At 39.2% G+C, this 26,621-nt stretch overlaps 1 protein-coding gene across 1 annotated transcript in view; it reads left to right on the forward strand.

Moving 5' to 3' along the window:
- SH3YL1 (SH3 and SYLF domain containing 1) overlaps positions 1-25,729 on the forward strand; it is a 92,054-nt gene extending 66,325 nt beyond the window's left edge. The window contains exons 9-10 of the mRNA XM_075201517.1: positions 1,016-1,072; positions 25,303-25,729. Of these exons, the coding sequence (XP_075057618.1) occupies positions 1,016-1,072; positions 25,303-25,496 (251 nt within the window). The 3' untranslated portion in view covers positions 25,497-25,729. The remainder of the gene's footprint in view (positions 1-1,015; positions 1,073-25,302) is intronic.
- Positions 25,730-26,621: the final 892 nt, after the last annotated feature.

Consider the following 26,621-nt stretch of genomic DNA (forward strand, 5'->3'; position numbering starts at 1 on the left):
AAATAAAAGTTATTTTATGGAGCAAATGTCTGTAGATTGTGTGTAACTTGTTTGTGTTCAGTTCTTCTTTAATTGCATTGTGTAGAAAATGACTGTAGGAAATCACTGGAATAAAATCTATGTGACGATTGACCGGGTGCTTCATGTAAGACAATGGTTCCCAGTTGTTTCACAGCTGTGCCATGCTGGACAACACACCAAACCAGCGGACGTGATTTTTTGGTTGTGACAGACCCTAACCTTAATAAATTATCTCAGAATCGCAGCAACAAATATTTGAATGTTTAAAAGCGAAGGAAGATTTTGTCGGAAGATTTTAATTTTCAATTAAAATGAAGTTTGCTTATCACCCATATTAATTATCCTCCGCTTCTTTCAATACATTTACTTTATTGTTCCTAAATTGTGGCACCACCTCCAGGCTGGTAAGGGGATACAGAAATCTTTACATACATGGTGGAGTCATGCCTCACAATTAATGGTTTCCAGTACAGATTAACCTTGTGTCACACTTCCTAGAACCCAAATGATTCTATAATGTTTTTCAACATGTCACTCAAACAGAGAGATGTTCTTTATGTTACACAGAATTAATAAATACTATGGGCCTGAGTCATTAAGAAGAGCAAGGCAGAAAAATGAGTAAATTTGATCCTGGACAAACCATGTTACAATGCAAGGGGTGCAAATTAGTTTATTATTTTGTACATAAAGAAAATACTGACTTTGTTGCCATGTAGCACACAAATACTTGATAACTTTATACTGACACTGAAATTTATAGTTGATCTAGGACATGCTCTACCCCAAATATATAAATCTTCCACATATTTTTAATTTACCTCCCTCTCCAATGCAACATGGTTTTCCAAGGTGCGAAGTTATTTTTTTTTTTTTATTTATTTGCTTTCCTTAATGATTCAGGCCTTATGTGTTACCACTTAGCTTTCCTGTCATGGTATCATAAAATATATCTCAACAGGATAGTGTAATGTAACTATATATTTTTTTTCAGCTGCTAAACCTACACAAAGGAGTTACCCTGACCTCTCCAGCTACAATATGAATGAACGTGAGTATGAACACTGTGGATTCAGCTGAGCTTAGTGCTTCAGCTGTCATACAGAATTTTTCATTTAGTGTCTGTATTCTTCTTGCTATCTGAACTCCACACTGATCTAGGATTATTGTGCATGTTATCTAGACAGTGGACTGAGCCATTGTACCAATAACTTCATTGGTTTGTTCATTTACTTGTACCAGTTTCTTCATTTGTTTATCCTTTTGGACACCCAAGCTAGTTAGGCTGGGTGCACACTACAGAAAGTGTCTCCGGATGCGATATCGTTAACGATTTTACCAACGACTGAAAGTCCCGATCAGCATGTCTATTCATGTGTACACACTATACACGTTTTACAGGATTTACCCTCAGATCTGTGCTCTTCATCTGTCATAACCACTGGCTAAAAAGATTGTGACTGTGGAGAGCTGCCTGCACTGCTGTTTGTGAGTGCGTACACACGGCAGAATTGGAACAACATCATTCCATCATTTACCGAGATGTTTAGTCTGTTTATAAAATCAAATCAGACAACGCTATGGGCTTTGGAGCGATAATCATTCATAGTTGGAGTGTAAATACTAATGTGATATCGGGACGAACAGCCATTTATCGTGTGATTAGCCTGATACTTGGGTGAAAAACCTGGTGTATCCAGCCTTAGTGACAGCAGCAATGTTCTTTTTCTCACATTATATACATGCCGTCATCAATGCATCCACAGTTTACTGTTCAACCTGCTCTATTACTAGCATGTGACCACTGGCCGCAGCAGAGCTTTGTCTGTCGGTGCGATGTAAAGACACTAATTTGCCCTGTGTCTTATTTTCCCTGACTAATGGCATTATTTAGACACAAATGTATAAGAATAACAATCATGTTCCATGGGTTTCTATGGCTCCTATAAAAACTATTGCTATAACTAACTCTGTTTGCAGAGTTTATCTTCAATAAAGTGTCCTTGTTTTGTAATTCCCCCTTTTTCTCTCAAAGCCACCTGTGAGCTTTAATTATGTGTGTTAATTACCATCATATAGTCTGGTGATATCCCCTGGTAGCTAATGGTCATTATTTAATGTCTTTGGGGGCGTGATTAGGTTGGAAGGATGGAAATAATAGCAGACACAGCTACCTAGGTTTGCTCATACCACATATACATGTGCATACACATTCTCCAATATTAAGCATAAAAACATTGTGGAACTTATAGAGCCTTTAATGAATATAGTAAATATAACTTTTCTAATCAAATAAATTGCAAAGTTCAGTCATGTGACATTGTTTACAACTGTGACAGGATGGACAGCTTATGCCACCCTGTCTGTCTGTTGCTGGGAACCGGCTGGGCTTACTTTGCCACCGTCCCCTTTCATTATTCCGAATGCCCCACTCCTGCCACAGTAGGAGGAGTCTGCTGCCACCACTGGGCTCCTTTATGGCGCCCAGAACCACGTTCCTTCCGGGTAACTGTTGCTGCTAGTGTACTCCCGTGCTGGTACACTTGGGCTGGTACCTCTTACTATGGATCAGGGAGCTGTGGATGGATCCCCTTGGCCTATCACACTGGCCAGCTGCTGGGTAGAGGCAGAGCAGTGGTACTGAAGATCTGGGTCCAAACCTCAGAAACAGCCGGAGAACGGATTAGATTTAGGGTCTAATCAGCAGGTCACAGGATTACAGCAATATTGAAGAAATTGTCAAGCAGGGTCTTGAAGCAGAGTGATGTTTATTGCTCAGGTGCCCTGACAAGGACAGTTCCACTGATTAAAGGTATCAGGGGTCAGGTCAGATGGAACATCAGAATGATACATTTCAGTTTACAAGGGCTACCTTTTTATACTTTTTTCGATACGGCCTTGCAGGCTATTTTTAGAATCAGGGTGTAACCCGTTTACCAAAACATAGATTTACATGTATTGCAAAGCTAACAATATTTACGCTTATCTGTGATATCTTAAAATCTTGCTGTGATATCCTGCCTCTTATTTCAGAGGCAGGAAATCTACTAGCAAGTCAAAAGGTATAATTTAACATGAATCCTTTCTTCAGACAGTTGCATAATACACATTCCCCAAAGAAAGGTACAAATCCCAAACAAGCCATTTCACCACATCACAATACACAAAAGACTTCCAAAAGCTTATTGTATCAAATATATACATCAGAAATAAGACATTTCCTCTAGAAAGGTTAAAACAGAAAAAAATAATTCTCTCCCCCGGTCTCAGAAATTAAAGATTTCCCTTACTAAAATATACACAATATCAAAAATAAGTGCATGTGCAATTATATAAATAAGCGCCCTGCGATATTTCCTTTAAATAAATTTATACCATAAGTTATTTATAAGTGATCCAGTCACAACAACATTATACAAAATGTTTCAATCTTGTTAATTGTGTTTTTTAAGAGTACACTTTAATACACTGGCAAATGGGTTCACTATAATAATGTCATTCTGACAATGATGCAACAGTGACACCTGGACAGACACGTGTGCACACCACATCTCATTTACAGGAGATCCTAGACAGGAGGATAATGTAAACATATTTTTTCGTAATCTGTAGCCACATATTCAACAGTTCTCTAAAAGGCATCCCCATAAAGTACTTATTATTCTGTTAATCCTGAGCTGAATTATTTCCCAGTCATTTCTCTATGAAAGCATCTGACATGTATTTATAAATAAAGTAAATATGTTAATCCATCTGGTGGTCCCCTTCTGGCTTTTCATATCTGTTACATCATCACCTAAAAATAAAGGCAGAAAATATACCCAAATTATTTTTCAGCCTGGTGCTTATGAGGGAATCCTTTGCAGAGATTATCCCATACATAACATGTTTGCATTAGCTTGTAGTTATGAATGAGAGTGGATTTGTTGCCTTGAATAGATGAATAAAACAAATGTAAAGGACCTTTGCGCATAAATGGGGTTGAATGCCAACTAGTTTTGACAACAATAGGCAGGGAGAGGTTTGAGGGGTGAGGGTCCAGTGCTCTTTATAGGACAATCAGTTGCTCTCCTTTGCACTGAAAGCCTCTCCCTCCTTCATATCTCCCATGGCTAAACCATGTTAGCACCCTTATCCCACTGTAAGTTTATATTTGATGTTACCATCTTCTAATTGGTCTATGTGTTCATCGTTCTATTTTAAATCTGTTCATACAGTAAGATTTCTCCAGGCCTGTTTAATATTCACAGCTCTTTAAATCCGTGACTCATAGGACGTAATCATAAGGAGAGGATAATTTGGGTCTAATTAGGTATCATTTAGATTTGCTATCTTTTAGAATTACTATGTGCTTCATTTATTATTTCATTTAAGGACACATTTTCTAACCTAATTTTTTATGGGATTGCTTCCAGCTAAAACTTCTATGACAAAACGCCTCTTATGTGCTTCATATTTCACAGCATAAAACAGCAGAGGGTAAAGTGTTTGCGGGATTACAGACAGCAATGCAGATGATTGGAGAGGAGAGTCTTCCTTGCTGTCTTACTACAACGTTGTGTGATTAATCTGCCGGATAAGAGTGAGAGGAGGAGAGAAGACACTTGCTGCTCTGCGGAGCTGCCTGGTATCCTCCTGCACTAAGGGGTCTATTTACTAATACATGGCGATGGGGCTGGTCTTATGTTGCCATAGAAACCACTATGCCCATGATTTATTATTAGAATCTCGCTGAGGCAGTTGAGTTAACTCTTAGGACTCCTGGCCCAAAGCGGTAAGTGTTAACTTATGCTTTGCCAGGCCAGTCTGAGGGGATCTGTGCATTTGTGTCCCAGCTAACCTCAGCCAATGACGTCAACACAGGAGAAATTTTTACAAGTAGCTTTGCTGGGTGGGTTGGATGGGTATGTATTCTCTATGTGGGCACAGTTGTTACATCATGGTGAATAAAAGAAGAGGGATATGACAATCAGGAGGGGAAAAACAGTTCTTTCCCCCTCTGATGCCCTTAACACCCCCCCTCCCTCAGCTGTTACAACAGCAACTTTCTCCCCCATTCCCTTGTGAGTGGAAGCCTTTCTCCCCCTTCCTCCAATCAGCTTCCTCTACCCTTCCAATCAGCAGGAAGAGAGGCTGTCACATTCTTATTGGAGGATGGTGGAAGTTGCCACACGCTGATTGGAGGAAGATGGAGAGAGGCTTTCACTCACAGAGGGGAGATAGTTGCTCTTGCTAGCAGAGGTAAGTGAGAGAATTGCAGGCGGTAGAGAGTAAACAATGAACTGTGAGAATAGGAGGAGAGAGAGCGAACTGTAGAGTAGGGTAGAGGCATCTGAAGGAGGGAAAGTGAACGTTGTTTTCCTCTCTTGTTTGCCATATCCCTCTTCTTTTATTCCCCATACTATAGAAATATATCAAAAGATTGCACTCACATGTATCATTTGCTATGTTATTTTTATATTCTTGTTGACATAACAGTCAATGTACTAGTCATCCTCAATTTTCCTTTACCCTGAATTGTATTCCTCATGAATATGTGTAAAAATACCTTAATCGTGTGTGTGTGTATCTCAGATACCATTACAATTCCCAATACAATTCTCATTGGGCACAAATAGCACAATTCTCATTACTAATTACAACTCATAATCTCACAAATTACATTGATTATATGCTTCAAGTACAAATGCACAAATCACATCATGCTACCTCATAAATGCTTTAGTAACTATATGCCCCAAATCAAACTCTAAATCACAAGCCAACGGGTCCCAATGTCAGCATTTAACCTCATACAGGGCCAGATCAACTCCATGTTTGCAGCCAGTGGCTCCCAGCCTGCACAGCAAGTGGCTCCCAGCCTGCACAGCAAGTGGCCCCCAGCCTGCGCAGCCAGTGGCTTCCAGTATTCTTAATTTCATACTTAGATGATGAAACCAGAGCAGACATTATGGTGATGCATAGACTTCCCCATGTATTTGCATGGAGGAGTTTATTGCCAGTGCTAGCCCCATTGGTAAATAGGGCAAAAGTAAATCAAGCCCATTTTTGCTGGCTAAAGAGATTTTCTTCCTTTGATAAATAGACCCATAATCCATTGTTGACAGTAATTTAGTATCACTGCCTGAACGCTCAAGTTTTTATATTGTTTTAGTGCTTGATTTGCATGTTACAGGGAAGTTTTAAACACAGATGTAGTTTTCCCCTGTTAACCTGGTTGATCAAAGTCCTGTGTCAGTTTTTATGAAATTTAATCTAGTGCTGAGCTGGATTAATTCCTATTTATATACAGAATGGACAGATTGTTTTATTTCTCTTATAGCCTGGGAAGACCACTCTAAAAAGCTAATCTGGATTATCTCTGGCCTTGTCGGGGGGAAACCCCTTTAATGGCTCTATGCTTGAAAGCATTTTGATGTAAATGTTAGGATTGTTATCTGATAATGACGTATAATACTTTGTATTCAGAGAAAAAGCACAGTTTTAGAGAATAGTTTTCATGTCACTTTGAAATCTTGGGCTCTCAATAACACAGGTAAATATATTTCAGTGTTTCCAGTTTCTGGATATTACAACTTTCATTAGTATATTAGTATATTGCCATGTTTCACTTGGCTGCCATATACATATGGAAAGTGCATAAATACACTCTCTGTTCAGTGGAAAGATAATTTCATAAACAATTTGAAACGGTAACTTGAAATAAATATGTAGGTACTCCTGAAATGGTCTACTAATTTAGGCCTTTTAAAACAACAAAGTAAAATCGAAGCACTCTAAAAGTAATGTAGACTTGAATGTCCAAATTCAATGAAGTTCATTGTTTGTTACTGCAGCATTTCAAAGTGTACATACTCTTTCTCAAGCAAAATCAGAATAAAGAGATGCCAAGCAAATATTTAAAGATCCAAACATCACATAACATATGTCTATTAAGTGATTACATTGTTAAATGCCTGGAAATAGTCCCTCCCTAAAATCGCCTCTAAATGTAGTGTCCAAAGTCTGTATACAACGTAATAGAATTGTATCATAATCATGTCTAATGGTCAGGTCATGTTGGGTAAATGTAGTATTAAAGTAATTGTATCGTTTTCAAATAAGCATTGCCCAAGTGATTGTATTGTGTTTCTAACGCACAAAGTGATTTATTTTAGCAGATGCAAAGTTTAACAGTTCAATACATGATTATATTATGATACAGTACAGTACAGCCAATACCAAAAGATACATACATACCGCTGCGCTAACCACGGGCACCAGTGAACAGTAGTTCACCCTTGAATACTGTGATCAGAGTAGACTGAGGTTAGTGGGAGTGCAGCTATGATTATATTTACTTTCAGTGTTACAGAGTGAACAATAGAGACGTGGCTTGTTTCTATAGGTCCAGACTTCAGATGGGTCCAGGGTAAACAGGTCATAGGCTGGTTCAATCTAAGGAATCCAAAGGTGGGGGTCATCTCTTCAGGGGATGAGCTCTGTTCTTCCCGCCAAAACTCCAATTACAATCAGTCCATTAGCATTTTACAGCCAGCATTATATTAAAAGTTTATTCCCTAACAACAATAACTTGAGTATGCAATGTGCTATCTCTTCGCCGAATGAACCGGACAGCTGCTGATGAATAGGGGTTTAATATGATACTAGACATGACACCTTTCCTATAACCTGAACCTTAAATAACACTGAAGTGTACATATAATCATATTATATAAACTAATAATAAACGAAATACTATCTGCTCATAAATTACTGTGTAACGGAACCAATATGAATTATATAAATAACTAAATGTTGTAATGCGAGTGTGTACGTGCGTATTTTACCTTGCGATCGCCATATGCCACGTGTAGTTTGGCATACTGAGTGCAATCGACCACTAAAACAATATTAACCAATATACTTTCGTTCATCCAATTATACGACTTCGACAGTAGTGCCCAATGTCTTTATATATTGTAATATCATGATCATGTCCAGAGATCAGGCCATGTTATGGAGGTGTAGTGTCATTGTCTCTAAATGGTATAATAGAATTGTATCATGATCTTGTCATGTTGGATACGTTTAGTATCCAGTTTCTGTATAAGCTGTAATACAGGCATGTCAAACTGAAACCCCCAATTGGGTCAAATATTCAAGTCTAAGCTTCTTTTTCTCCCCTTCATGTTTTTCCTGTTTCACACTGTTCCCTCCCTGCTGCTTTTGCTCCCCTTCACCTGTCTCCCTTTTTTTTCACACTGTGCCCTTCATGCTGGGTTTGCTCCCCTTCATTTGTATTCCCTGTGTCATTCTGGGCCCTCCATGCTGCTTTTGCTCCCCTTCATCTGTCTCTCCTGTATCACACTGTGCCCTCCATCATGCTACTTTTACTGTGCCCTCCATCATGCTACTTTTACTGTGCCCTCCATCATGCTACTTTTACTGTGCCCTCCATCATGCTGCCTTCATCTGTCTCACCCTTTTCACACTGTGCCCTCCATCATGCTGCCTTCGTCTGTCTCACCCTTTTCAATCTGTGCCCTCCATTATGCTGCTTTTGCTCCCCTTCATTTGTCTGCCCTGTTTCATACTGGGCCCTACATCTACAACGGTAGGGACCAGCCTACTAGTCAGGATAGCCAGGTCAATCCGTATCTACCGTATTTCAATAATATCTTGGTAATAGTTCCTACCAGCAACAAGAGGAGAATGACTTCTAAATAATTTAATATATGTCCAAGAGGTCTATATAACTAAACCATCATCAAATTGGTATTTTCTGAAACTGCATGCATCATCTCTATGACTAGTACTGAAAAATTTGATATAATTAGCAGTTGGGTTGGCAGTGATCATGTTTTGTGATGCTTTTATTTAAACTGTGCGTAAAGCCAATGTTTGTAGTGTTTATTAGGCAAGTTTGGGTACAAATGAATTGAACACAATATAGATATTTGGGAATGGTGTTTGCATAAATTGGGTAACGTACGCTTCTGAAATTTTCATGAGACAGTGGCCTACTTTAACTTTTTGGGGTATATTTACTAAACTGCAGGTCTGAAAATTGGAGATGTTGCCTATTGCAACCAATCAGGTTCTATATATCATATATTTAGTACATTAGACAAAATGACGGATATAATCTGGTTGCTATAGGCAACATCTCCACTTTTTCAAACCCGCAGTTTAGTAAATATACCCCTCTCTCTGCTATTAAATTAGGAGAGGATTAATAAGGTCAACTGATCTGCACCAAGCCCAATAAACCCAACATAACTAGCCAGAACTCCCATATAACATATTTATGAAGGAGAAGTACCCAACAACAGAGAGCTCAGACACTGCCAACTCTGACATCCAGTGTGTACAGTAACAACAATCAGTGCATCTAGGGGACATACAGTCACTGCCCAGTAGCTCTTTTATTGTATAACTTTGCAGTTTTCACACTGCTTTAGCCCTTTGTCAAAGTGAGTTATATTTAATGGGTTATAAAAACTCTTTGTAAACAACCAGTCCCACTTCGCTTCCTAAACCAGTGGCCCATGTTTTTCTCCTTCTTTGGGAAATGTTATGTATTTGTATAAGGAAATGTATATTTTTCTGTTGAAGGAATTGCACTCGTAAGATGTTGGTGAAATACTTGTTGCCCATCACATGGTCAAATTATTGAAGATTAATGCTCGTACAGCTAATATAAGAAGCCCATTAATATAGGATAACCTAGATCGCAGGGTAACGAAAGTGGTCAGTCCTAGTCTGGCTAATCTCATAATAATCGCACTTTCAGCACCAGTGAACCTGTCTTTTTACAGCCCTGTCAATAATGCAGGATGACTAGCAAAACACAGTAATCACTTATTCTTTCTATGATCTCTCAGAGTACTTTATTTAAGTGTTTCTTGAAAATCTATTTTTAAATGTAAAATAGTCTGAGCATTTTTGTACTTTCCACTTTTAACTTTGTTGAGATACTTGAATACTGCTATTTTAGGATGAATTCTACAGTAGGCTGTTTGAAATTTTAAATATACTTATTCAGCTTGAAAGAATAATGATTCCTGATATTTTGAAGCTGCTTTTGTTTCATTTATCCTCCAGTCTTTAAGTCTAAATTCCACTGGCAGAGAAATGAATCATAGTTCTGTTGCAGGATCTATTGTACACAATATAAACATCTATAGCAGAAAAAAGTCTACGGGAAGGATTTCAACCACACAGCTCATTGTAATCCAATCCGCAATTATCTCCTCAAGTCTGCTGTGTGGACGTCTTTTACTGTGGGGAGGTAAAGCATTGGGATTAGGGGCTGGTTATGTTCCTCTTTTGAAATCAAGATCAGTCTGTATTGGAAAAGCTATAAAGACAGAATTCCGTGGAACTAAAATTAATTAAAACTTTTACTACTTCTCCAAAAACTAAAATATGCATTGCACTTCTCAGAAGTATGTGTGCATAAATGTGTTTATTATAAAACCACATTGTGCACTTTTTAAAACACAAGTAGAGCAATTCACATTAATATGTATCAAAGGCTTTGTGTTCAATACATGATTGCATTGTTCAAACTTAACTAAATATTTCCACCCTGCTCTTTTTAATTCATGTGCATTGTGTTGCCATGTTACAAGGGAGTCGCGTCTCTAATACAGCAAACACACAGTGACTGACAACTGGGCAGACTGACTTTTCAGAAATACACTGTGTGGGTTGGTTGATTCATATACAGGGGCAGGGCTTATCACAGTAGCTCAATCAACGGCATTTTCAGCTTTAAACCTGTATAACGTCACATCAAGACACTATGCTAAAGATGTGTCGGGTACAACCACTCTCTGTAATGGGAGTGGAAAGTCAGATTAACATCAAACAACATATTTTGCCTTCATAGTTCATATCTGGAAATTTAACTGTTTGGGTTTTACTATAATTTGCAGGAACACATTGCTGTTGTGCGTATGTATCTGAGATGGGCAACCTGACATACTTCAATGGTGTTTATTCCAAAAATTAAAAAACAGTCCCAAAACAACCTTGCCATCCGCACATCACTAATCCCAAACTGGCCATCACTTGCTCAAAAATCCCACTGCATGCTACACAGTCCACCTATATGACCTCAGGTGCCATGCAGACCTACCCACATGCCCCTTAGACTTCCCCCACATGCCACCCAGACCTCCCTAAATGCCACTCAAACTTCCCCACATGTCCCCACTGTCTAGCTAATCTTGTAACCTTTAGTAAAAATGCTTCCCTTTATTTCGGAGCCTGTAGAGGAAGGAGGGAGAGCATGTGATACATACTAACTTCTGCTGTGTGACCACTGAGCAGAGTGCAGACCAGGTTATATGACCCAGAAGCCAGCTGTCCCCATTCAGTCTTATTCTCTGCTTTATAAGAAAGAAGTGAATAAGTCAGAGAGGTTCAAAGTCTCGCTCTGCCACTGGCGACCCGCGGGCTTCCTGTTGCCAACCACCGGTCCAGAAGTACTTTATTGAGCTACAAATCCCATTGCAATATTTTATCTGAACTTTGTTATAATATATAGTTTTTATTTTTCATTTTAAATACTATTCTTAAATAAATATTAACTTATAAAGAGAATATGAATAGACAGCGTGAATTGCATCCTAGAATATACACATTTTACACAGATAGTGCCTGGTTGGAATCAAGCACATAGTCTCAGTGCTGTTATATGATTTCAGTTCATCCTCTTAATTACTGAGCAGTACATGTATACATACAATTGGGTGTACTATGTCTTTGTTAGCTGAGATTAACAATGCTGCATATGTGACAGGAAGCATTTCATTATACAAAGAGGGGAATCTCTGCGTTCTGATTGTATGGCACATTAGCACCATCTTGTGTGAGATAATAATGTTGTCACACACTAGGTATGTAATATACAGCTTAAAGCATGGTGACACAGGAAAGCAGTCACACAATGTGATTGTGACCTAGTGAGTTTCCATATTTATAACATGTTTGCTAACATAATTATTAAAGGGCCCCGGTCGTTTGGAAGATCAGATACAGCAGGTTCAGGAGTTTTAATGTCTTCTAAACTGGACCTATCCTATTTTCTTGTTTTTTAGGCATCTTGGAATGTGTAAACTAAAAAAGAGAGTATTCAGCGCGATTAGTGTTGCTCTCAGAGAACTTAAAAAAAAAAATTGAATACTTATATTTTTCTAGTCCTTCTTCCAATATTCAGTATGGTGCTTCCTCAAACCCTCAGGTGGTATTTGTTAAATATATGAAAAAACATGACAATTTGACATAGTGTGATATATTTTAACGAACATTTGTTTACAAAAAAGTGAGCTTGATATTAAAAAAATAAACATGTGAAATACTAATATTAATGTGTTCTATCACAGATCAGTGTTCACTGATGGAAATCCACTTACTAGTCATATTTTTCACGTCGGCCTCATTTTATATCCACCGTAATTGATGCTGCTTTAATATGATAAGTGATACCCCTCTTCACCAAACGTGATGTCACAAGTTGTGATTGCACTTAGTAGTGAGAATCTTTATGCAAAACTTTGTATAAAAATTCTGTTTATGTATTTTCAGCCAAATTTCTTATACCCCTTATATTCCTTCCGGGGTTGCTCAGTATTCAATGGTGTGAAGAGGAAAAACAAAGCCGATCTAGTGCAATACATTTTTTTTTAAATTGAATATACTTTATTAAATAGCACTGCTTACATCTCAAAAAAAAAACATATCAATCCAACAATGTTTGTACTAGGAACTTTCTACCAGACGGTTTAAGAAGTTTACCTGAAAATACATACCAACAGAACTCTTATACAAATGTTTTGCATAGAGAAGCTGGACCTGTATTACAGAAATGGAGGAGTCCCTGGAAAAATGTTGCCTGGATTAGTTCCCAGGGCTCTTTGTAGGGGAATCACCAAGTTATTTAAATAATAATATTAAAAATATATATACTTGGTGGTAGTACAGCTTTAAAAGAACCACTAAATAAGTTTATTCAGTCTGAAAAGAATTCTTGTAATTTAAACAATGTTAAGATACATAACATGGACATAAGTGTAGCTTGAGTTTTGAGCATTTCAATGACAGTGGTTTGTGTAGTTGTGCATGCCGAACTAACAAGCTCTATTAGGGGTAAAACAAATTATCTGTAGGGGTTATTCTGTCCCAGAGCTGGACTGTGTCACCTTCTGCAATCCGAGGGGGTACAGCACAGAAATGGCTGACATGCATCTAGCAATGCATTTATATTTTCTATGCAGCAGAGTGCAATATAGCGATTTTAAACTCTACAAGGATCTCTGAAAGGTACGCATTTAAAAAATAAATAAATATGAAAATTATTCCTTCACAATAGCCCTCTTAGCTCATATTACTACTTTTTGTGAATATTAATAGTGCATTTTTAATGTGATAGTGATTTATTCCATTTTAATCACTTGCCAGCTGTTTAGCATATGTGCACATTTTTCAGTTGCTCTATGATCTTTTCAAAAATAGGAGTAATAAAAATCTTGCCTGGAAATCTTTACAAACTAAACTCCTTGCAAAGGCAGTAGGAAAATAAGTGTAAACACATTTGTAACCGTTCTTTCTTCAGCCGCAGCGCTAGCAATCAAGTTAATGGATAACCACAGGAACAAGGAAGTAAACCAAATACTATACACTTTCCAAGAACAACGCTGAGCTCTTGAATCAAAAGCACATAGCAGTATTAAGTTACTGGTCAAACATCCCAGACGTAGTGTAATGATAAATGACATGTTCTAAGTATTTTTTTTTATCTCGTATAAGAGTAACGGAATGAAGTATAAACAAAGTTATATCTACCAAAACAAACCAGCTTTGAGGTTGTAAATAGATACTGATGCTAATTAAGATATATAGGGGCACATTTATCAATATTAACATAAAGTGAAAAATAGTTTTCAATCCTTATCGCAATGATAAGGATTGAACTACTTCTCACATTTATGTACAACCCTGCACAGAAATAGCAGTTCCGAAAAACTGCTGTTTCTGTGATGTAAAAAACCATACTTACCCCCCTCTTCCGAAGCGCTGTCTCCGGGTCTTCTCTTCATTCTTTAATTGCGCATGTCCAGTTCCAAGAACTGGACATGCGCACAAGGATCCCCTCTCTGTCTCTGCAACTATCGTTGCAGAGAGAGAGCTGTGATTGACAGGGAGGGATCACATGATCCCTCCACACATGCGCTGTCCAGCTCTGCTCTTCGGAGCAGAGCTGACAGCACTGAGATTTCTCATATATGATAATGTACACCAGCTTCAGCTGGTGTACATTATCAAGACAAGTTCCCGAAAAAAACTATTTTTCGGAACTTGTTAGATTGCAAAAGGGAGCAGTCACCATACTATTGAATGGTGACTGCTCCCCAAAACGAAGCAGAATGCAAAGCAGCAGATATCCACGATATCTGCTGCGATGCATCTTTAATAAATATGCGGGGGACACATCGGGGCATGAATTGTATGTTAAGTGCACGTTAGTGCACCATCACACTTTGTTAAATATACCCCTTAAAAGCGTAACATACATTATTCTGATAGTTCTGCGTATTAAATATGCCTGTAAGAATTGTAAATAACTCATTACCAGCTTAAAATGAACCTGTCACCTACACAAAGCAATGCAGCTATTTTGTGGGCTGAACCAGTGTGCCTGAGAATGCAGCCTATCAGTTCACTGAGGCACAACGTAGATGGGCTGTTGTTATTTGTGTCTCATAAGTTGAGATTTAGCAGGATCCAGTTTAATAAGGTCAGGTTTGAGATTGGTATTGGGTATTGAGATAGCTAGAGGAGGGCATTAATAGGAGGAGATATTGGAGGCGTTCGTCAGTTAAATTCATATAGTAAAAAAATCCATAAGAATTTTGTTTTGTGAATTTAATACAGCATAATGGATATCTACATATAAAAATCACATTTCTTTTAACAAACAAATAATTTATGTGAGCACTTGCAGAACAATAGTATATTACAGCAGAAAGACCTGTATGCATGCCTCCATCTGAAGCAGAGAACCTAGATTCAACATCAGAAACTCCAACCCTCATGTACAAGGGATGGATAGTGAAGTCTCTTCTTCGAGCATCTATATGCAAATCAGTACTGTGATGACTATGGGTAATATTATATTCCTTTATACTTCAAGATGATCGCTCATGTGCTGTCCTGGAAGTCACGCACATGACCACTCAGAGCAAGAAAGTCACCAGGGCCAATGTGAGCTCACAAAACTGGTCCTGTAGTGTAACTGGGAGTAAGTAATTTAAGGGTTGACATTTTAAAGGCAGGGGAAATATGTATAATTGGAGATATTTTGTGTCACCTGTAGTGTCTGTGTCCTGTCCCATACATGGGTGTTTATATTTCATGATGTCTTCCAAGATCACAGATTAAACCAGTATGTCAAGATAGGGGCTATTGGCAGGCACCAAACGGTGGCTTCAAAAGGACAATGCTGTGATTATTCTACGTCCAGTACACATAATTTAATTACTAAAATATACATCAAAAAAATATTGTGTTTGGAAAAAAGAGACCCTACAAGGTCAAACTCATTCAGCCTTCCTACCACACCCTTTCCCATGAGGTTACCAGGAGCAGGGCAGACAGAAAAAAAGAAGTGTGCTTTATAAACCAGAAAAAACTAAAACATTGTCAGTTTTCTGGGGATCAGTCTACTGAGATATTCCCTTTTTTTGTAGTTTCCCTGGCACAGATTTTAGGAAACATACGTTGAGTTTATGGTTTGTTTTATTCCATGTTATTTTAGAAACATGTTTACAATTTGTGTTTCTGTATGTCATTTTAATTAGCCTTTTTTTTTTTTTTTAATATACCTTAAGCTTAACCTTACCTTTTGTGACTTTCTTCATCATATTAAGCTCCATTTAATACCTTTCTGTCTTTGCATTCTTAAATGCATGTACTAGTTAAACTTGGTTATTGTTTACTATAATAAACTGGTTAATTTTAGTTTGGTTTTGAGATAAATCAGGAGGGGGGACTTCCTTAAAGCATCAGCTTTGAAAACAAATTTTGGTGGGGGTTGAGCAGGGGAGTTCGAATTATTTTTAGACAGACCCAGGGCCGGATTAAGTTATTGTGGGCCCCTGGGCTACAGGTACTGTGAATTCCCCCCCCCCCCACCTGCTGCTGCCAATTCATCAGGCAGTCCCATCACATTCAAAACAGTCTATTTCCTACCTGTTCTTGCAGTTTACACTACCTGGTGGTTTATTAAGCTCAGCTGCTGCTAGGCCGGATCCTGTAATGTTGGGCCCTGTTTGGAAAATACATAGTTACTATTGATCTCCTGGATAGCTGAGCAAATAATATACACCCTAACCAGCTCCAGCATTAAATTTACATAGCATTCACATTTAAAAAATGGACCTATTTCTCCTAACTAGCAGTGATATGCTCCCCCACAATCCAGCCACTTCACATTAGAGTAACCCAGATTACAGAAATCGGGTATACCAGTCCCACACTGTAGCAATACTACCCTCACTCTTGCTGACACACTAACACCACTCCTCTCCCCACACTGCCCCAATGCCACCCCTCTCCCCACACTGCCCCAATGCCATCCCGCTTCCCACACTGCCCCAATACCATCCCCCTCCCCACACTGCCCCAATACCACCCTGCTGCCTACACTGCTTCAATGCCACCCCTCTCCCCACACTGCCCCAATGCCATCCCGCTCCCCACACTGCCCCAATACCACCCTGCTTCCTACACTGCTTCAATGCCACCCCTCTCTCCACACTGTCCCAATACCACCTGCTTTCCACGGTCCCGTCCTCCCCCAGCATCACACTGTCCCCCTCAGCATCACACTGCCCCCCCCAGCATCACACTGCACCCCAACAGCATCACACTGTCCCTCAAAAGCATCACCCAGCCCTCCAGCATCCCAATGTTCTTAGCAGCATCACACAGTCCAGTCCAGCATCTCAGTGACCCCAGCTTCACCCGCCCCACCAAATCTCAGTGCCCCCAACAGCATCGGAGTGCCATCCCTCAGCTTCACCTGCCCCCCCCTCCACAGCATCTAAGTGTTCCCAGCAGCATCTCAGTGCCCCCCCCCCCCCAGCTTCACCCGTTCCCCAGCACCATTAAAATCCCCCCCGAGTATCACACTGTTATTTACTTACCTTACTTATCGCCTCTTGTCTGCATGGCTCCTAACAGCGTCCAGACAGTGAGAAGGAGGGAGAGGTACAGTGCATCCCATCTGCACAGTACCTGAGGTCCGAGCGACACGATTGTTAAAGTGACTGGTCGCCAGGGAGGGGCCAACCCCCAGGAAATAGATCACAGTGCAGCTGAGCTCAGCTTGGCTGCACGTCTGACAGCAAGATAATATATATATCATTTGTTTAAAAATAAAAAGGCATAACTCAAAAAATCTTTGTTAGGGCCCCCCCTCCCCGCTGTAGCCCCTTCATCATCATCGTCAACATTTATTTATATAACGCCAGAAAATTCTGTAGCGCTTTACAATTGGGAACGTGCACATTGGTCCAGCTGGAATGCAAAGGTAATAAGTATTGAGTGGGCTGTGTGATCAGTCACACTGCAATGTTGGTCAGAGGCTTGTTGTCTTGTGTTAGCTGTGTAGAGGGTGGTAATAGGGTAACCTAGGGAAATTAATATGCTGGTTGAGGAACATCATACGCTTGTCTGAAGAGGTGGGTTTTCAGAGAACGCTTGAAGGTTTGAAGACTAGAGGAAAGTCTTACTGTGCAAGGGAGGGAATTCCACAAAGTGGGTGCAGCCCGAAAAAAGTCCTGTAACCGAGAATGGGAGGATGTGATGAGAGTGGAAGAGAGATGCAGATCTTGTGCAAAGTGGAGGTGTTGAGTTGGGAGATATTTTGAGACAAGTGAGGAGCTGTATGTTGGTGCAATTTTGTTGTCAGCCTTGTATGTTAGTAGAAGAGTTTTATATTGGATTCGTTGAAATACAGACAACTAATGTAGAGACTGACAAAGTGGCTCAGCAGAGGAAGGATGGTTTACAAGGAAAATCAATCTAGCCGCTGTGTGCAAAATAGATTGTAGGGGTTCAAGTCTGACTTTGGGAAGACCGGGAAGGGAATTGCAGTAGTCGATGCGGGAGATGATAAGTGCATGAATTAATGTTTTTGCGGTGTCTTGTGTCAGATATGTGCGTATTCTGGAAATGTTCTTTAGATGTATGTAACATGATTTAGAGTCTTGGGGGGTATATTTACTAAACTGCGGGTTTGGAAAAGTTGAGATGTTGCCTATAGCAACCAACCAGATCCTAGCTTTCATTTATTTAGTGCATTCTACAAAATGAAACCTAGAATCTGATTGGTTGCTATAGGCAACATCTCCACTTTTTCAAACCCGCCTTTTAGTAAATCTAGCCCTTAGACAGTCTATGTGGGGAATAAACGATAGTTGTGAGTCAAGGGGTGGGATTTATGGTCTTGTTATCCACAGAAATAGAACTGTCAGGTAGGAAACTTCTGTTTTTGGGCCCGAATATTATTAATTCCCACCCAAACCCTAGCTTTAATCCGGCTCTGGACTGACCAGGTATTTTTGTTTTGATTAACCCATGTGTCTCGCAGGTGAGTGCTGTATGTAACAGGGGGGGATAATACTTTTCAAATCATGTTCACAAAATCCTTCCTTGTGGGCCCATATAATACACATAAAAATGCACAGTTATATAAATGTATTTAAAAAAAAAAAAATATTTTTGATGTAAAGGCAGCCAATATCCCCTTACTTTCAGTAAGTCACATGAATGATAATTGGGGGTTTAATGACAGTTTACTGGAAGAAATATTGCAAAGTTACAGGCAGGTGCCAAATGCCATAAAAAGCTGTGATTTGTGGGGACATTCCACTTGTATAAGACATGCGCCTTTGACTACATCCTTCAAAACTGCTTGGAACACACCAGATGTGCTGATGAGTCATGAACTAGTTTAGTGGGGCTGAGCTGCAGTGTATGCACGGAGCCATAAACATGTAAGACATTACACATATATAAATGTATAAATGTGTCACATAAGTTGTGGTCTTTGCAAATGATTCCCACTGACTTGGGGGGGGGGGGGTATTACATGAATATCAATATCCTAAATTGTATCTACCTTGACTTTTACAGCTGTTAAGGGTTGTTAAAATAAGTTAAAGATAGTTTATATCTAGAAATCATTAGCTCACTTAAGCTCTTCCAAACTTCTTTTGGCTTCCCTAAGCAGTTGGGAAAATCTGTGTGTAAGTGTGAACGGATGCGCGTGAGTGTAAAGAGATGTGTGACTGTGAGCGTAAGTGTGAATAGACAGGAGAATGGATGCATAAGTGTGTGTAAATACAAAACAGAGTAGTCTATTTGATAAAACATTGTGCTCATTCTATAGACAAGTATCAAGGGTATCATTTTTTAATGGTCATTGGCACATAAGTTTAGACAACGTGTTTGTTCTTATAACTAATTATTTCAACATGTTCACTATAAGTAACTAACTTAGATAGGATGTTTTCCCTATCCATGTCACTATTACTGAGTTCTTGTATGTGTTATATTGTTTATGATATCTGTAAACGCCAGCACAAATGCCAATTGTCACTATAAGGACTTTACCAAAATAGAATTGACTAGATTACTTGTGAGAAGTTTTCTTAAAATCGGATTTTATTATTCTTTTTTTAATATGTTTAAATATGTGAAATACTAAGTGGTGAAAACTAACTAAATTGTACAGCATTACAGTGTATCATATGACATAACATCATAGGTCTATTTTAGATTTTTGATGATTTAAGTTGACTTAATACCTCTTTAAACGTTGCATTGTCTGTTGCTGTAAATGCTGCATGTTGCTTCCATTTGTAGAACCGACTTTACAGATAATCAATTACTCCTTCACAGTGCTGATTGTCTGGAAGGAAATTGTAGGAAGTGATTGATGAACTGATAACCTATAACATCAAGCTTCCAATTAGCTCTGTGTTGTGACCTTGCTGCTTTATATTGACTCTACTTGTTGCAATATTGTAGACTTTACCTTTTATATTTGTGACTTCGCTATACTGGACTACCTGCCCAGTAGGAATTGGGAAATGGACTAAATTACTTTTCTAGCTAAGATGCTGATCTACAATACAATCCTATTATGTGGCAATCCCTATAGTTTTATTGTACTGTAATCAGAACTGAATGCAATAAATATATTATTAAAATACTAACATTATATTTTATATACCATTTCTATATTGTCAATTATGATCCGTCACTTAAGAGCTAGAGAAAAATGTAGCTTAAGACATGATACCAAGGTTGTATGAGGGATACAGACATGAAAGAGACATAAGGAACGGTGTAATGAGAGTCAGTAGGTGCATATGGGATAAGTGTGAATGTGATGAATGGAAGAGGCAGAGGGAATTGTTTAATGGATAGGGTAGACAAGCATGTAGCAGTGAGTTTTGTGAGATCGTTATAAGGATTGAATGTTGCGGGAGAATCTGGTAGTATGAGGCAAAGGGTTCCATAGGTGGGGAGCAGCATGGGAGAAGTCTTGGAGATGGAGGGGGGGAGGGGGCAGACAGTTGGAGGTCAAGCAGAGCAAAGTGGAGGTACTGGGGCGTATCTCGTGTCATGTTCAGAGATATATGGAGAGGGAAGTGATGGTAATGGCCTTGTAGGTGAGGGTAATCAGTTTAAACTTGATTCTTGAAGCAACGTGGTGCTAGTGAAAGCATATACAGAGAGGAGCAGGGGATGAGGAGTGGCGTACAGAGGAAAATAAGTCTAGCCACAGCATTTAAGATAGATTGAAGACGGGATAGACAACTATGGGGAGGCCCACTGAGGAGCAACAGTAGTCAAGGAAGGAAATATTAGTGGACCAGAGTTTTAGTTCATGAGTGAGGAAGGGGCTGTATTTTGATAATGTTGGAATGGTGGATGTGTAGAGGTGGTAGTGGAGGCCAGAGGAGCAGATGAGTTTACCAAGAGATTAGGTGTAGATAGGAAAGAGTAGCGAACCACGAACAGAGCCTTGGGGAACACAGAGAGAGTGAGGAAGAGGAGGGGGGGAGCCAGAATCAGAAGTAGACACTGAAGGAGCAACCTGAGATATAGGAGACGAACCAGGTGAGGTCAGTGTCATGAAGGCCAAATGAGTGAAGTGTTTCAAGGAGAAGAGAGTGGTCAACAGTGTTGAAAGCGGGGGAAGAGTTCAAGGAGTATGAGCTGGGAATAGAGGCCTTTGAAATTGGATAGGAGTAGGTTATTGGTCACTTTGATAGGGGCGGTTGAGTGAAAATTGCAGTGGGAGAGTGGAAAGACAAAGTGCGTCAAGCAGTTGAAGACATGTGGTTCAAGAGTTTAGGATGCAATAGGGAGTATAGACTTAAAGCGGTAGTTAGAGAGAGAAAGGGTCAAGAGTGGGTTTTTTGAGGGAATGGGGGATATTAGGTAATGTGTGAAGGCAGAGAGGAAGATACTGGTGGAGAGACTAAAGTGGTGACCAAGGTGCAAGCAGGCATTGAGGGAGAGAGTGCAGGAGCTTGGAGGAAACTGGTTCAAGGGGGCCAGTTGTAGAAGAAGAGAAACAGGAGAGTGAGGATCTCGGACTCAGTTACATGAAGGAAGGAACAGAGGGTAGCAGGGATGGACGGTGAGAGGGTGGGTGGGTGTGGTTGATCTATTGAGAGGAGATTTCACTTTGGATAGTATAAATTTTGTCTTTAAAGTAAATGTTAAAGTCTTGGAAGGTATGTGGAGAGGGAGAACAAAGACGTGAATTTACAGTGGCAAAGAGATAGTGGGGTTGTTGATCAGGGTTGGGATATGAAGTAGGTTAGCTTAGTGAGGGAGGGACAGTGTTGATTTTAAGAGATGCATGTAAGATTTTTCTTGTGTTAGTGACATTTACCTACTAGTTTTTATTATGTTGCTAGTAAGTCCAGTTGCAGGGCTCACAGTTTAGTAGAGTTGCCATTGCTTTTTCTTCTCTTCCCAATAATATATTCATCTTCTGCCAGAGTTTTGCTATAATTCTTCTTCAGATGTGATAATTCTCCCACAAAACAATTTGGTTGAGGGTGTGGGCTTGTGGCGATATTTGTGACACCATTAGGGCAGAGTACGATGACGTGGTGGTAGTGGCCAATTCCAGAGTAGGACCAAAATATGACAAGTAGCAGGTAACCTAGTGACAGACACAATCCCCATGTTTGCTTTTAGCCTGCACAGAAGGATAACATAAAATTGTATCTAGCATATATAGTACTATTTATGAGGTTACAAGTCCTTATTGTATTGGAGAGGAACTAACACACCTTCTTCCAAATTTTTCTCCTACTAACCGGCATGGAAACTATCAAGATAGGTAATATTGAGATTAGTTTGCTTTAATATAAGGAAAACTACATTTAATTTGCCATATACATACATAGAATGATTTCTCTAAACTTGATGGCAGTGCCAAATTTATTTACTGTTTTCTAAATTATTATAGGGCCTGATTCATTAAGGAAACTAAAGCAACAAACACGAGTAACTTTGCACCTGAGCAAAACCATGTTGCATTGGAGGGGGAGGTAAATTTAAAATGTGATGACAGATTTATAGTTGGGGTAATGCATTTTCCTATATCAGCTTTAAATTTCAGTGTACAAATAAGCTATCATGTATTTGTGTGCTACATGAAAAAACAGATCGTATTTAACTTATGTGCAAAATAAAAATAAAAAATTTGCACCACTTGCGTTGTTATATGGTTTTGTTCAGGAGAAAACTTACTCCTTTTTTTGCCTTACTTTCTTTAATGAATCAGGCCTATAGTGTTTTATATCTTATTTAACAGTTCTTCAGTGCAAGTGCAAGAATAACCTCAAGTTACATTTATTTAAACATTTTTTAGTTTTAAAAAACAAAAACATCTTGAAATACCAATTACAGTCACAATAAATAAGTCTGAAATGAATAATTATTAAAGCTGTAACAAGTTGAGCTTAATGAAATTATTTCAGCTAGGGCCCGTTTTAGAATCAGTGGGGCCCAGGGCGGTTGCTGACGTTAATTAAGATACCAGTTTAAATAAAACATTATTAAGAAAAATGAAATACAGTTTAAAGTGAACCTGTCATCCACACGTAGTGGAAGCAGCCATATTGTGGGCTGAACGAACTCTATTCTTGAGGTACTAGCACGTCTTTAATATTAGTAAGGAAGTATCTGCGGAAATTATGAGAAAGATCAGCCTCAAATAACTCAGCAGATAAAATGTTCTACTATGCCATGGTGTTTCATTATCTACAAAATATTTAGGAGTGTATCCTTCCATATACAGTCAAGTCCATAAATATTGGGACATCAACACAATTCTCATATTTTGGGCTCTATACACCACCACAATGGATCTGAAATGAAACAAACAAGATGTGCTTTAACTGCAGACTTTCAGCTTTAATTTGAGGGAATTTACATCCAAATCAGGTGAACGGTAAAGGAAGTACAACGGTTTCTACATGTGCCTCCCACTTTTTAAGGGACCAAAAGTAATGGGACAAACTAAACAATCCTACATAAAACTTTCACTTTTAAATACTTTGTTGCAAATCCTTTGCAGTCAATTACAGCCTGAAGTCTGGAAGGCATAGACATAACCAGACGCTGGGTTTCATCCCTGGTGATGCTCTGCCAGGCCTCTACTGCAAATGTCTTCAGTTCCTGCTTGTTCTTGGGGCATTTTTCCTTCAGTTTTGTCTTCATCAAGTGAAATGCATGCTCAATCGGATTCAGGTCAGGTGATTGACTTGGCCATTGCATAACATTCCACTTGTTAGCCTTAAAAAACTCTTTGGTTGCTTTTGCAGTATGCTTTGGGTCATTGTCCATCTGCACTGTGAAGTGCCGTCCAATGAGTTCTGAAGCATTTGACTGAATATGAGCAGATAATATTGCCCGAAACACTTCAGAATTCATCCTGCTGCTTTTGTCAGCTGTCACATCATGAATAAATACAAGGAAACCAGTTCCATTGGCAGCCATACATGCCCACGCCATGACACTACCACCACCATGCTTCACTGATGAGGTGGTATGTTTTGGATCATGAGCAGTTCCTTTCCTTCTCCATACTCTTCTCTTCCCATCACTCTGGTACAAGTTGATCTTTGTCTCATCTGTCCATAGGATGTTGTTCCAGAACTGTAATGACTTTTTTAGATGTTGTTTGCCAAACTCTAATCTGGGGGTAAATGTATCATACTCCGGTTTGTACAAGTCGCCGGAAATCGGCGAGATGACAGCCAAAATTTAAAGCGGCGCTGCCTTGTAAAGGGAAACTTTCCTTTACAAGGCAGCGCGCTTTAAATTTTAGCTGTCAATTTGCCGATTTCCGGCGACTTGTATAAACTGGAGTATGATACATTTACCCCCTGGTCTTCCTGTTTTTGTGGCTCACAAATGGTTTACATCTTGTGGTGAACCCTCTGTATTCACTCTTGTGAAGTCTTCTTTTGATTGTTGACTTTGACACATATTCACCTACCTCCTGGAGAGTGTTCTTGATTTGGCCAACTGTTGTGAAGGGGTTTTTCTTCACCAGAGAAAAAATTCTTCTGTCATCCACCACAGTTGTTTTCCGTGGTCTTCCGGGTCATTTGGTGTTGCTGAGCTCTCCGGTGCCTTCTTTCTTTTTAAGAATGTTCCAAACAGTTGATTTGGCCACACCTAATGTTTTTGCTATCTCTCTGATGGGTTTGTTTTGATTTTTCAGCCTAATGATGGCTTGCTTCCCTGATAGTGACAGCTCTTTGGATCTCATATTGAGATTCGACAGCAAATGCAAATGTCACACCTAGAAACAACTCCAGACCTTTTACCTGCTTAATTGATGATGAAATAACGAGGGAATAGCCCACACATGTCCATGAAATAGGTTTTGAGTCGATTGTCCCATTACTTTTGGTCCCTTAAAAAGTGGGAGGCACATAAAGGAACCATTGTAATTCCTACACCATTCACCTGTTTTGGATGTAAATTCCCTCAAATTAAAGCTGAAAATCTGCAGTTAAAGCACATCTTGTTTGTTTTATTTCAAATCCCTTGTGGTGGTGTATAGAGCCCAAAATATGAGAATTTTGTTGATGTCCCAATATTTATGGACTTGACTGTAGATATATGTATATATGTAAAACCTCTATTGGACAATAAGTAATTAATATATCTTCTGTTTCTTAGGGAGCACAAGAGGAGACTACGTCACTGCCACTGCCATCTACCCATTCGAAGGCTTACAACCCGGAGACTTAACGTTCCAAGCCGGTGATAGAATCATAGTAACCACAAAGACGGACTCTCAGTATGATTGGTGGGAAGGAAAACTAAAAGGAGAATTGGGTATTTTTCCAGCCAATTATGTTATGTTAAATTAATGGGGGGAATGTAGTCCTCGTAGAAAAAAATAACAAAACTGTTCTATCAAGACTCAGATGGAGTTACCTTTTATAAAGTGGTTATTAGATGACATTATATATGTATATTGGCATCTTATTGGAATACTTACTTGGACACTACCTCAAATAAATTATGCTGTAAAATACCTTAAATTTAAAAAAGTGCTTTAGAATTTTTTGACTATTATTTAAATAAACTGGGAATGAATTTAGGAGTGTGCATGTTTCTTTTTTTCAGTACATTAATTTATAAACAAAATACCCCTTGTAGCCCTTGTAGTGTGGGTCAGCGACCACCACCCTTTAGAAGAGAATGATAACCATTAGGCTAGAACTGAAAGCCTAGAAAACAGTCTGACATGGGGCACCATAAGATAATGTAAGGGGCTGGACCCGTACAGACCTGCCTCTGACAAGCGTTATTCGCTTTGCGTCATTTTCAACGTTGTCTGCAGGGACATATAATCCCGTTATATTTTGTTTCAACAGATAACGTCACCTAAAATGCAAAATTTGGTGCAGTTTAATTAGATTTATTACGAGTTTGTTTTTTTAATGATCCCATGCCACATTACCCTATAGCAGGGTTTCCCAAACCTAGTCCTCAGAGCTCCCTAACAGTGCAGGTTTTCCGGATCACATGTGACATAATTAGGACCACCTGTGGATCTGTTACAATGTGTCAGTCAGTAATGAATACACCTGTGCTCCAGCAAGGAGATATGGAAAACCTGCACTGTTAGGGAGTCCTGAGGACTGGGTTTGGGAAACCCTGCCCTATAGTAATAATGCTCGTAATGTTTTAGGTCCCTGTCCACTGGCATCAAATACATGCTTTTACTAGTATTTTGTAACACTAACACAATTGGTAAACAGGTATGGCAATGTGACCCCCTCCAGGTGAGAGTGTTTATGTTGTAGTGCTGCCTGCTTCATTTACTTGTGTACACCACAGCTGAATTCATTGAGGACAATGGAGCTTCTTCATTTGACACCCCCTTCCCCCTTACATCAGTGAGTCAAGACCCTTAAACAGGACTAGTGGGTGTTAATGCATTATATTGGGAGTTCCTCTTTTATAACATTACTTATAGTCTGTCCTTA

This window comes from Mixophyes fleayi, chromosome 3 (assembly GCF_038048845.1).
Source record: "Mixophyes fleayi isolate aMixFle1 chromosome 3, aMixFle1.hap1, whole genome shotgun sequence".
NCBI classification, from domain to species: domain Eukaryota; kingdom Metazoa; phylum Chordata; class Amphibia; order Anura; family Limnodynastidae; genus Mixophyes; species Mixophyes fleayi.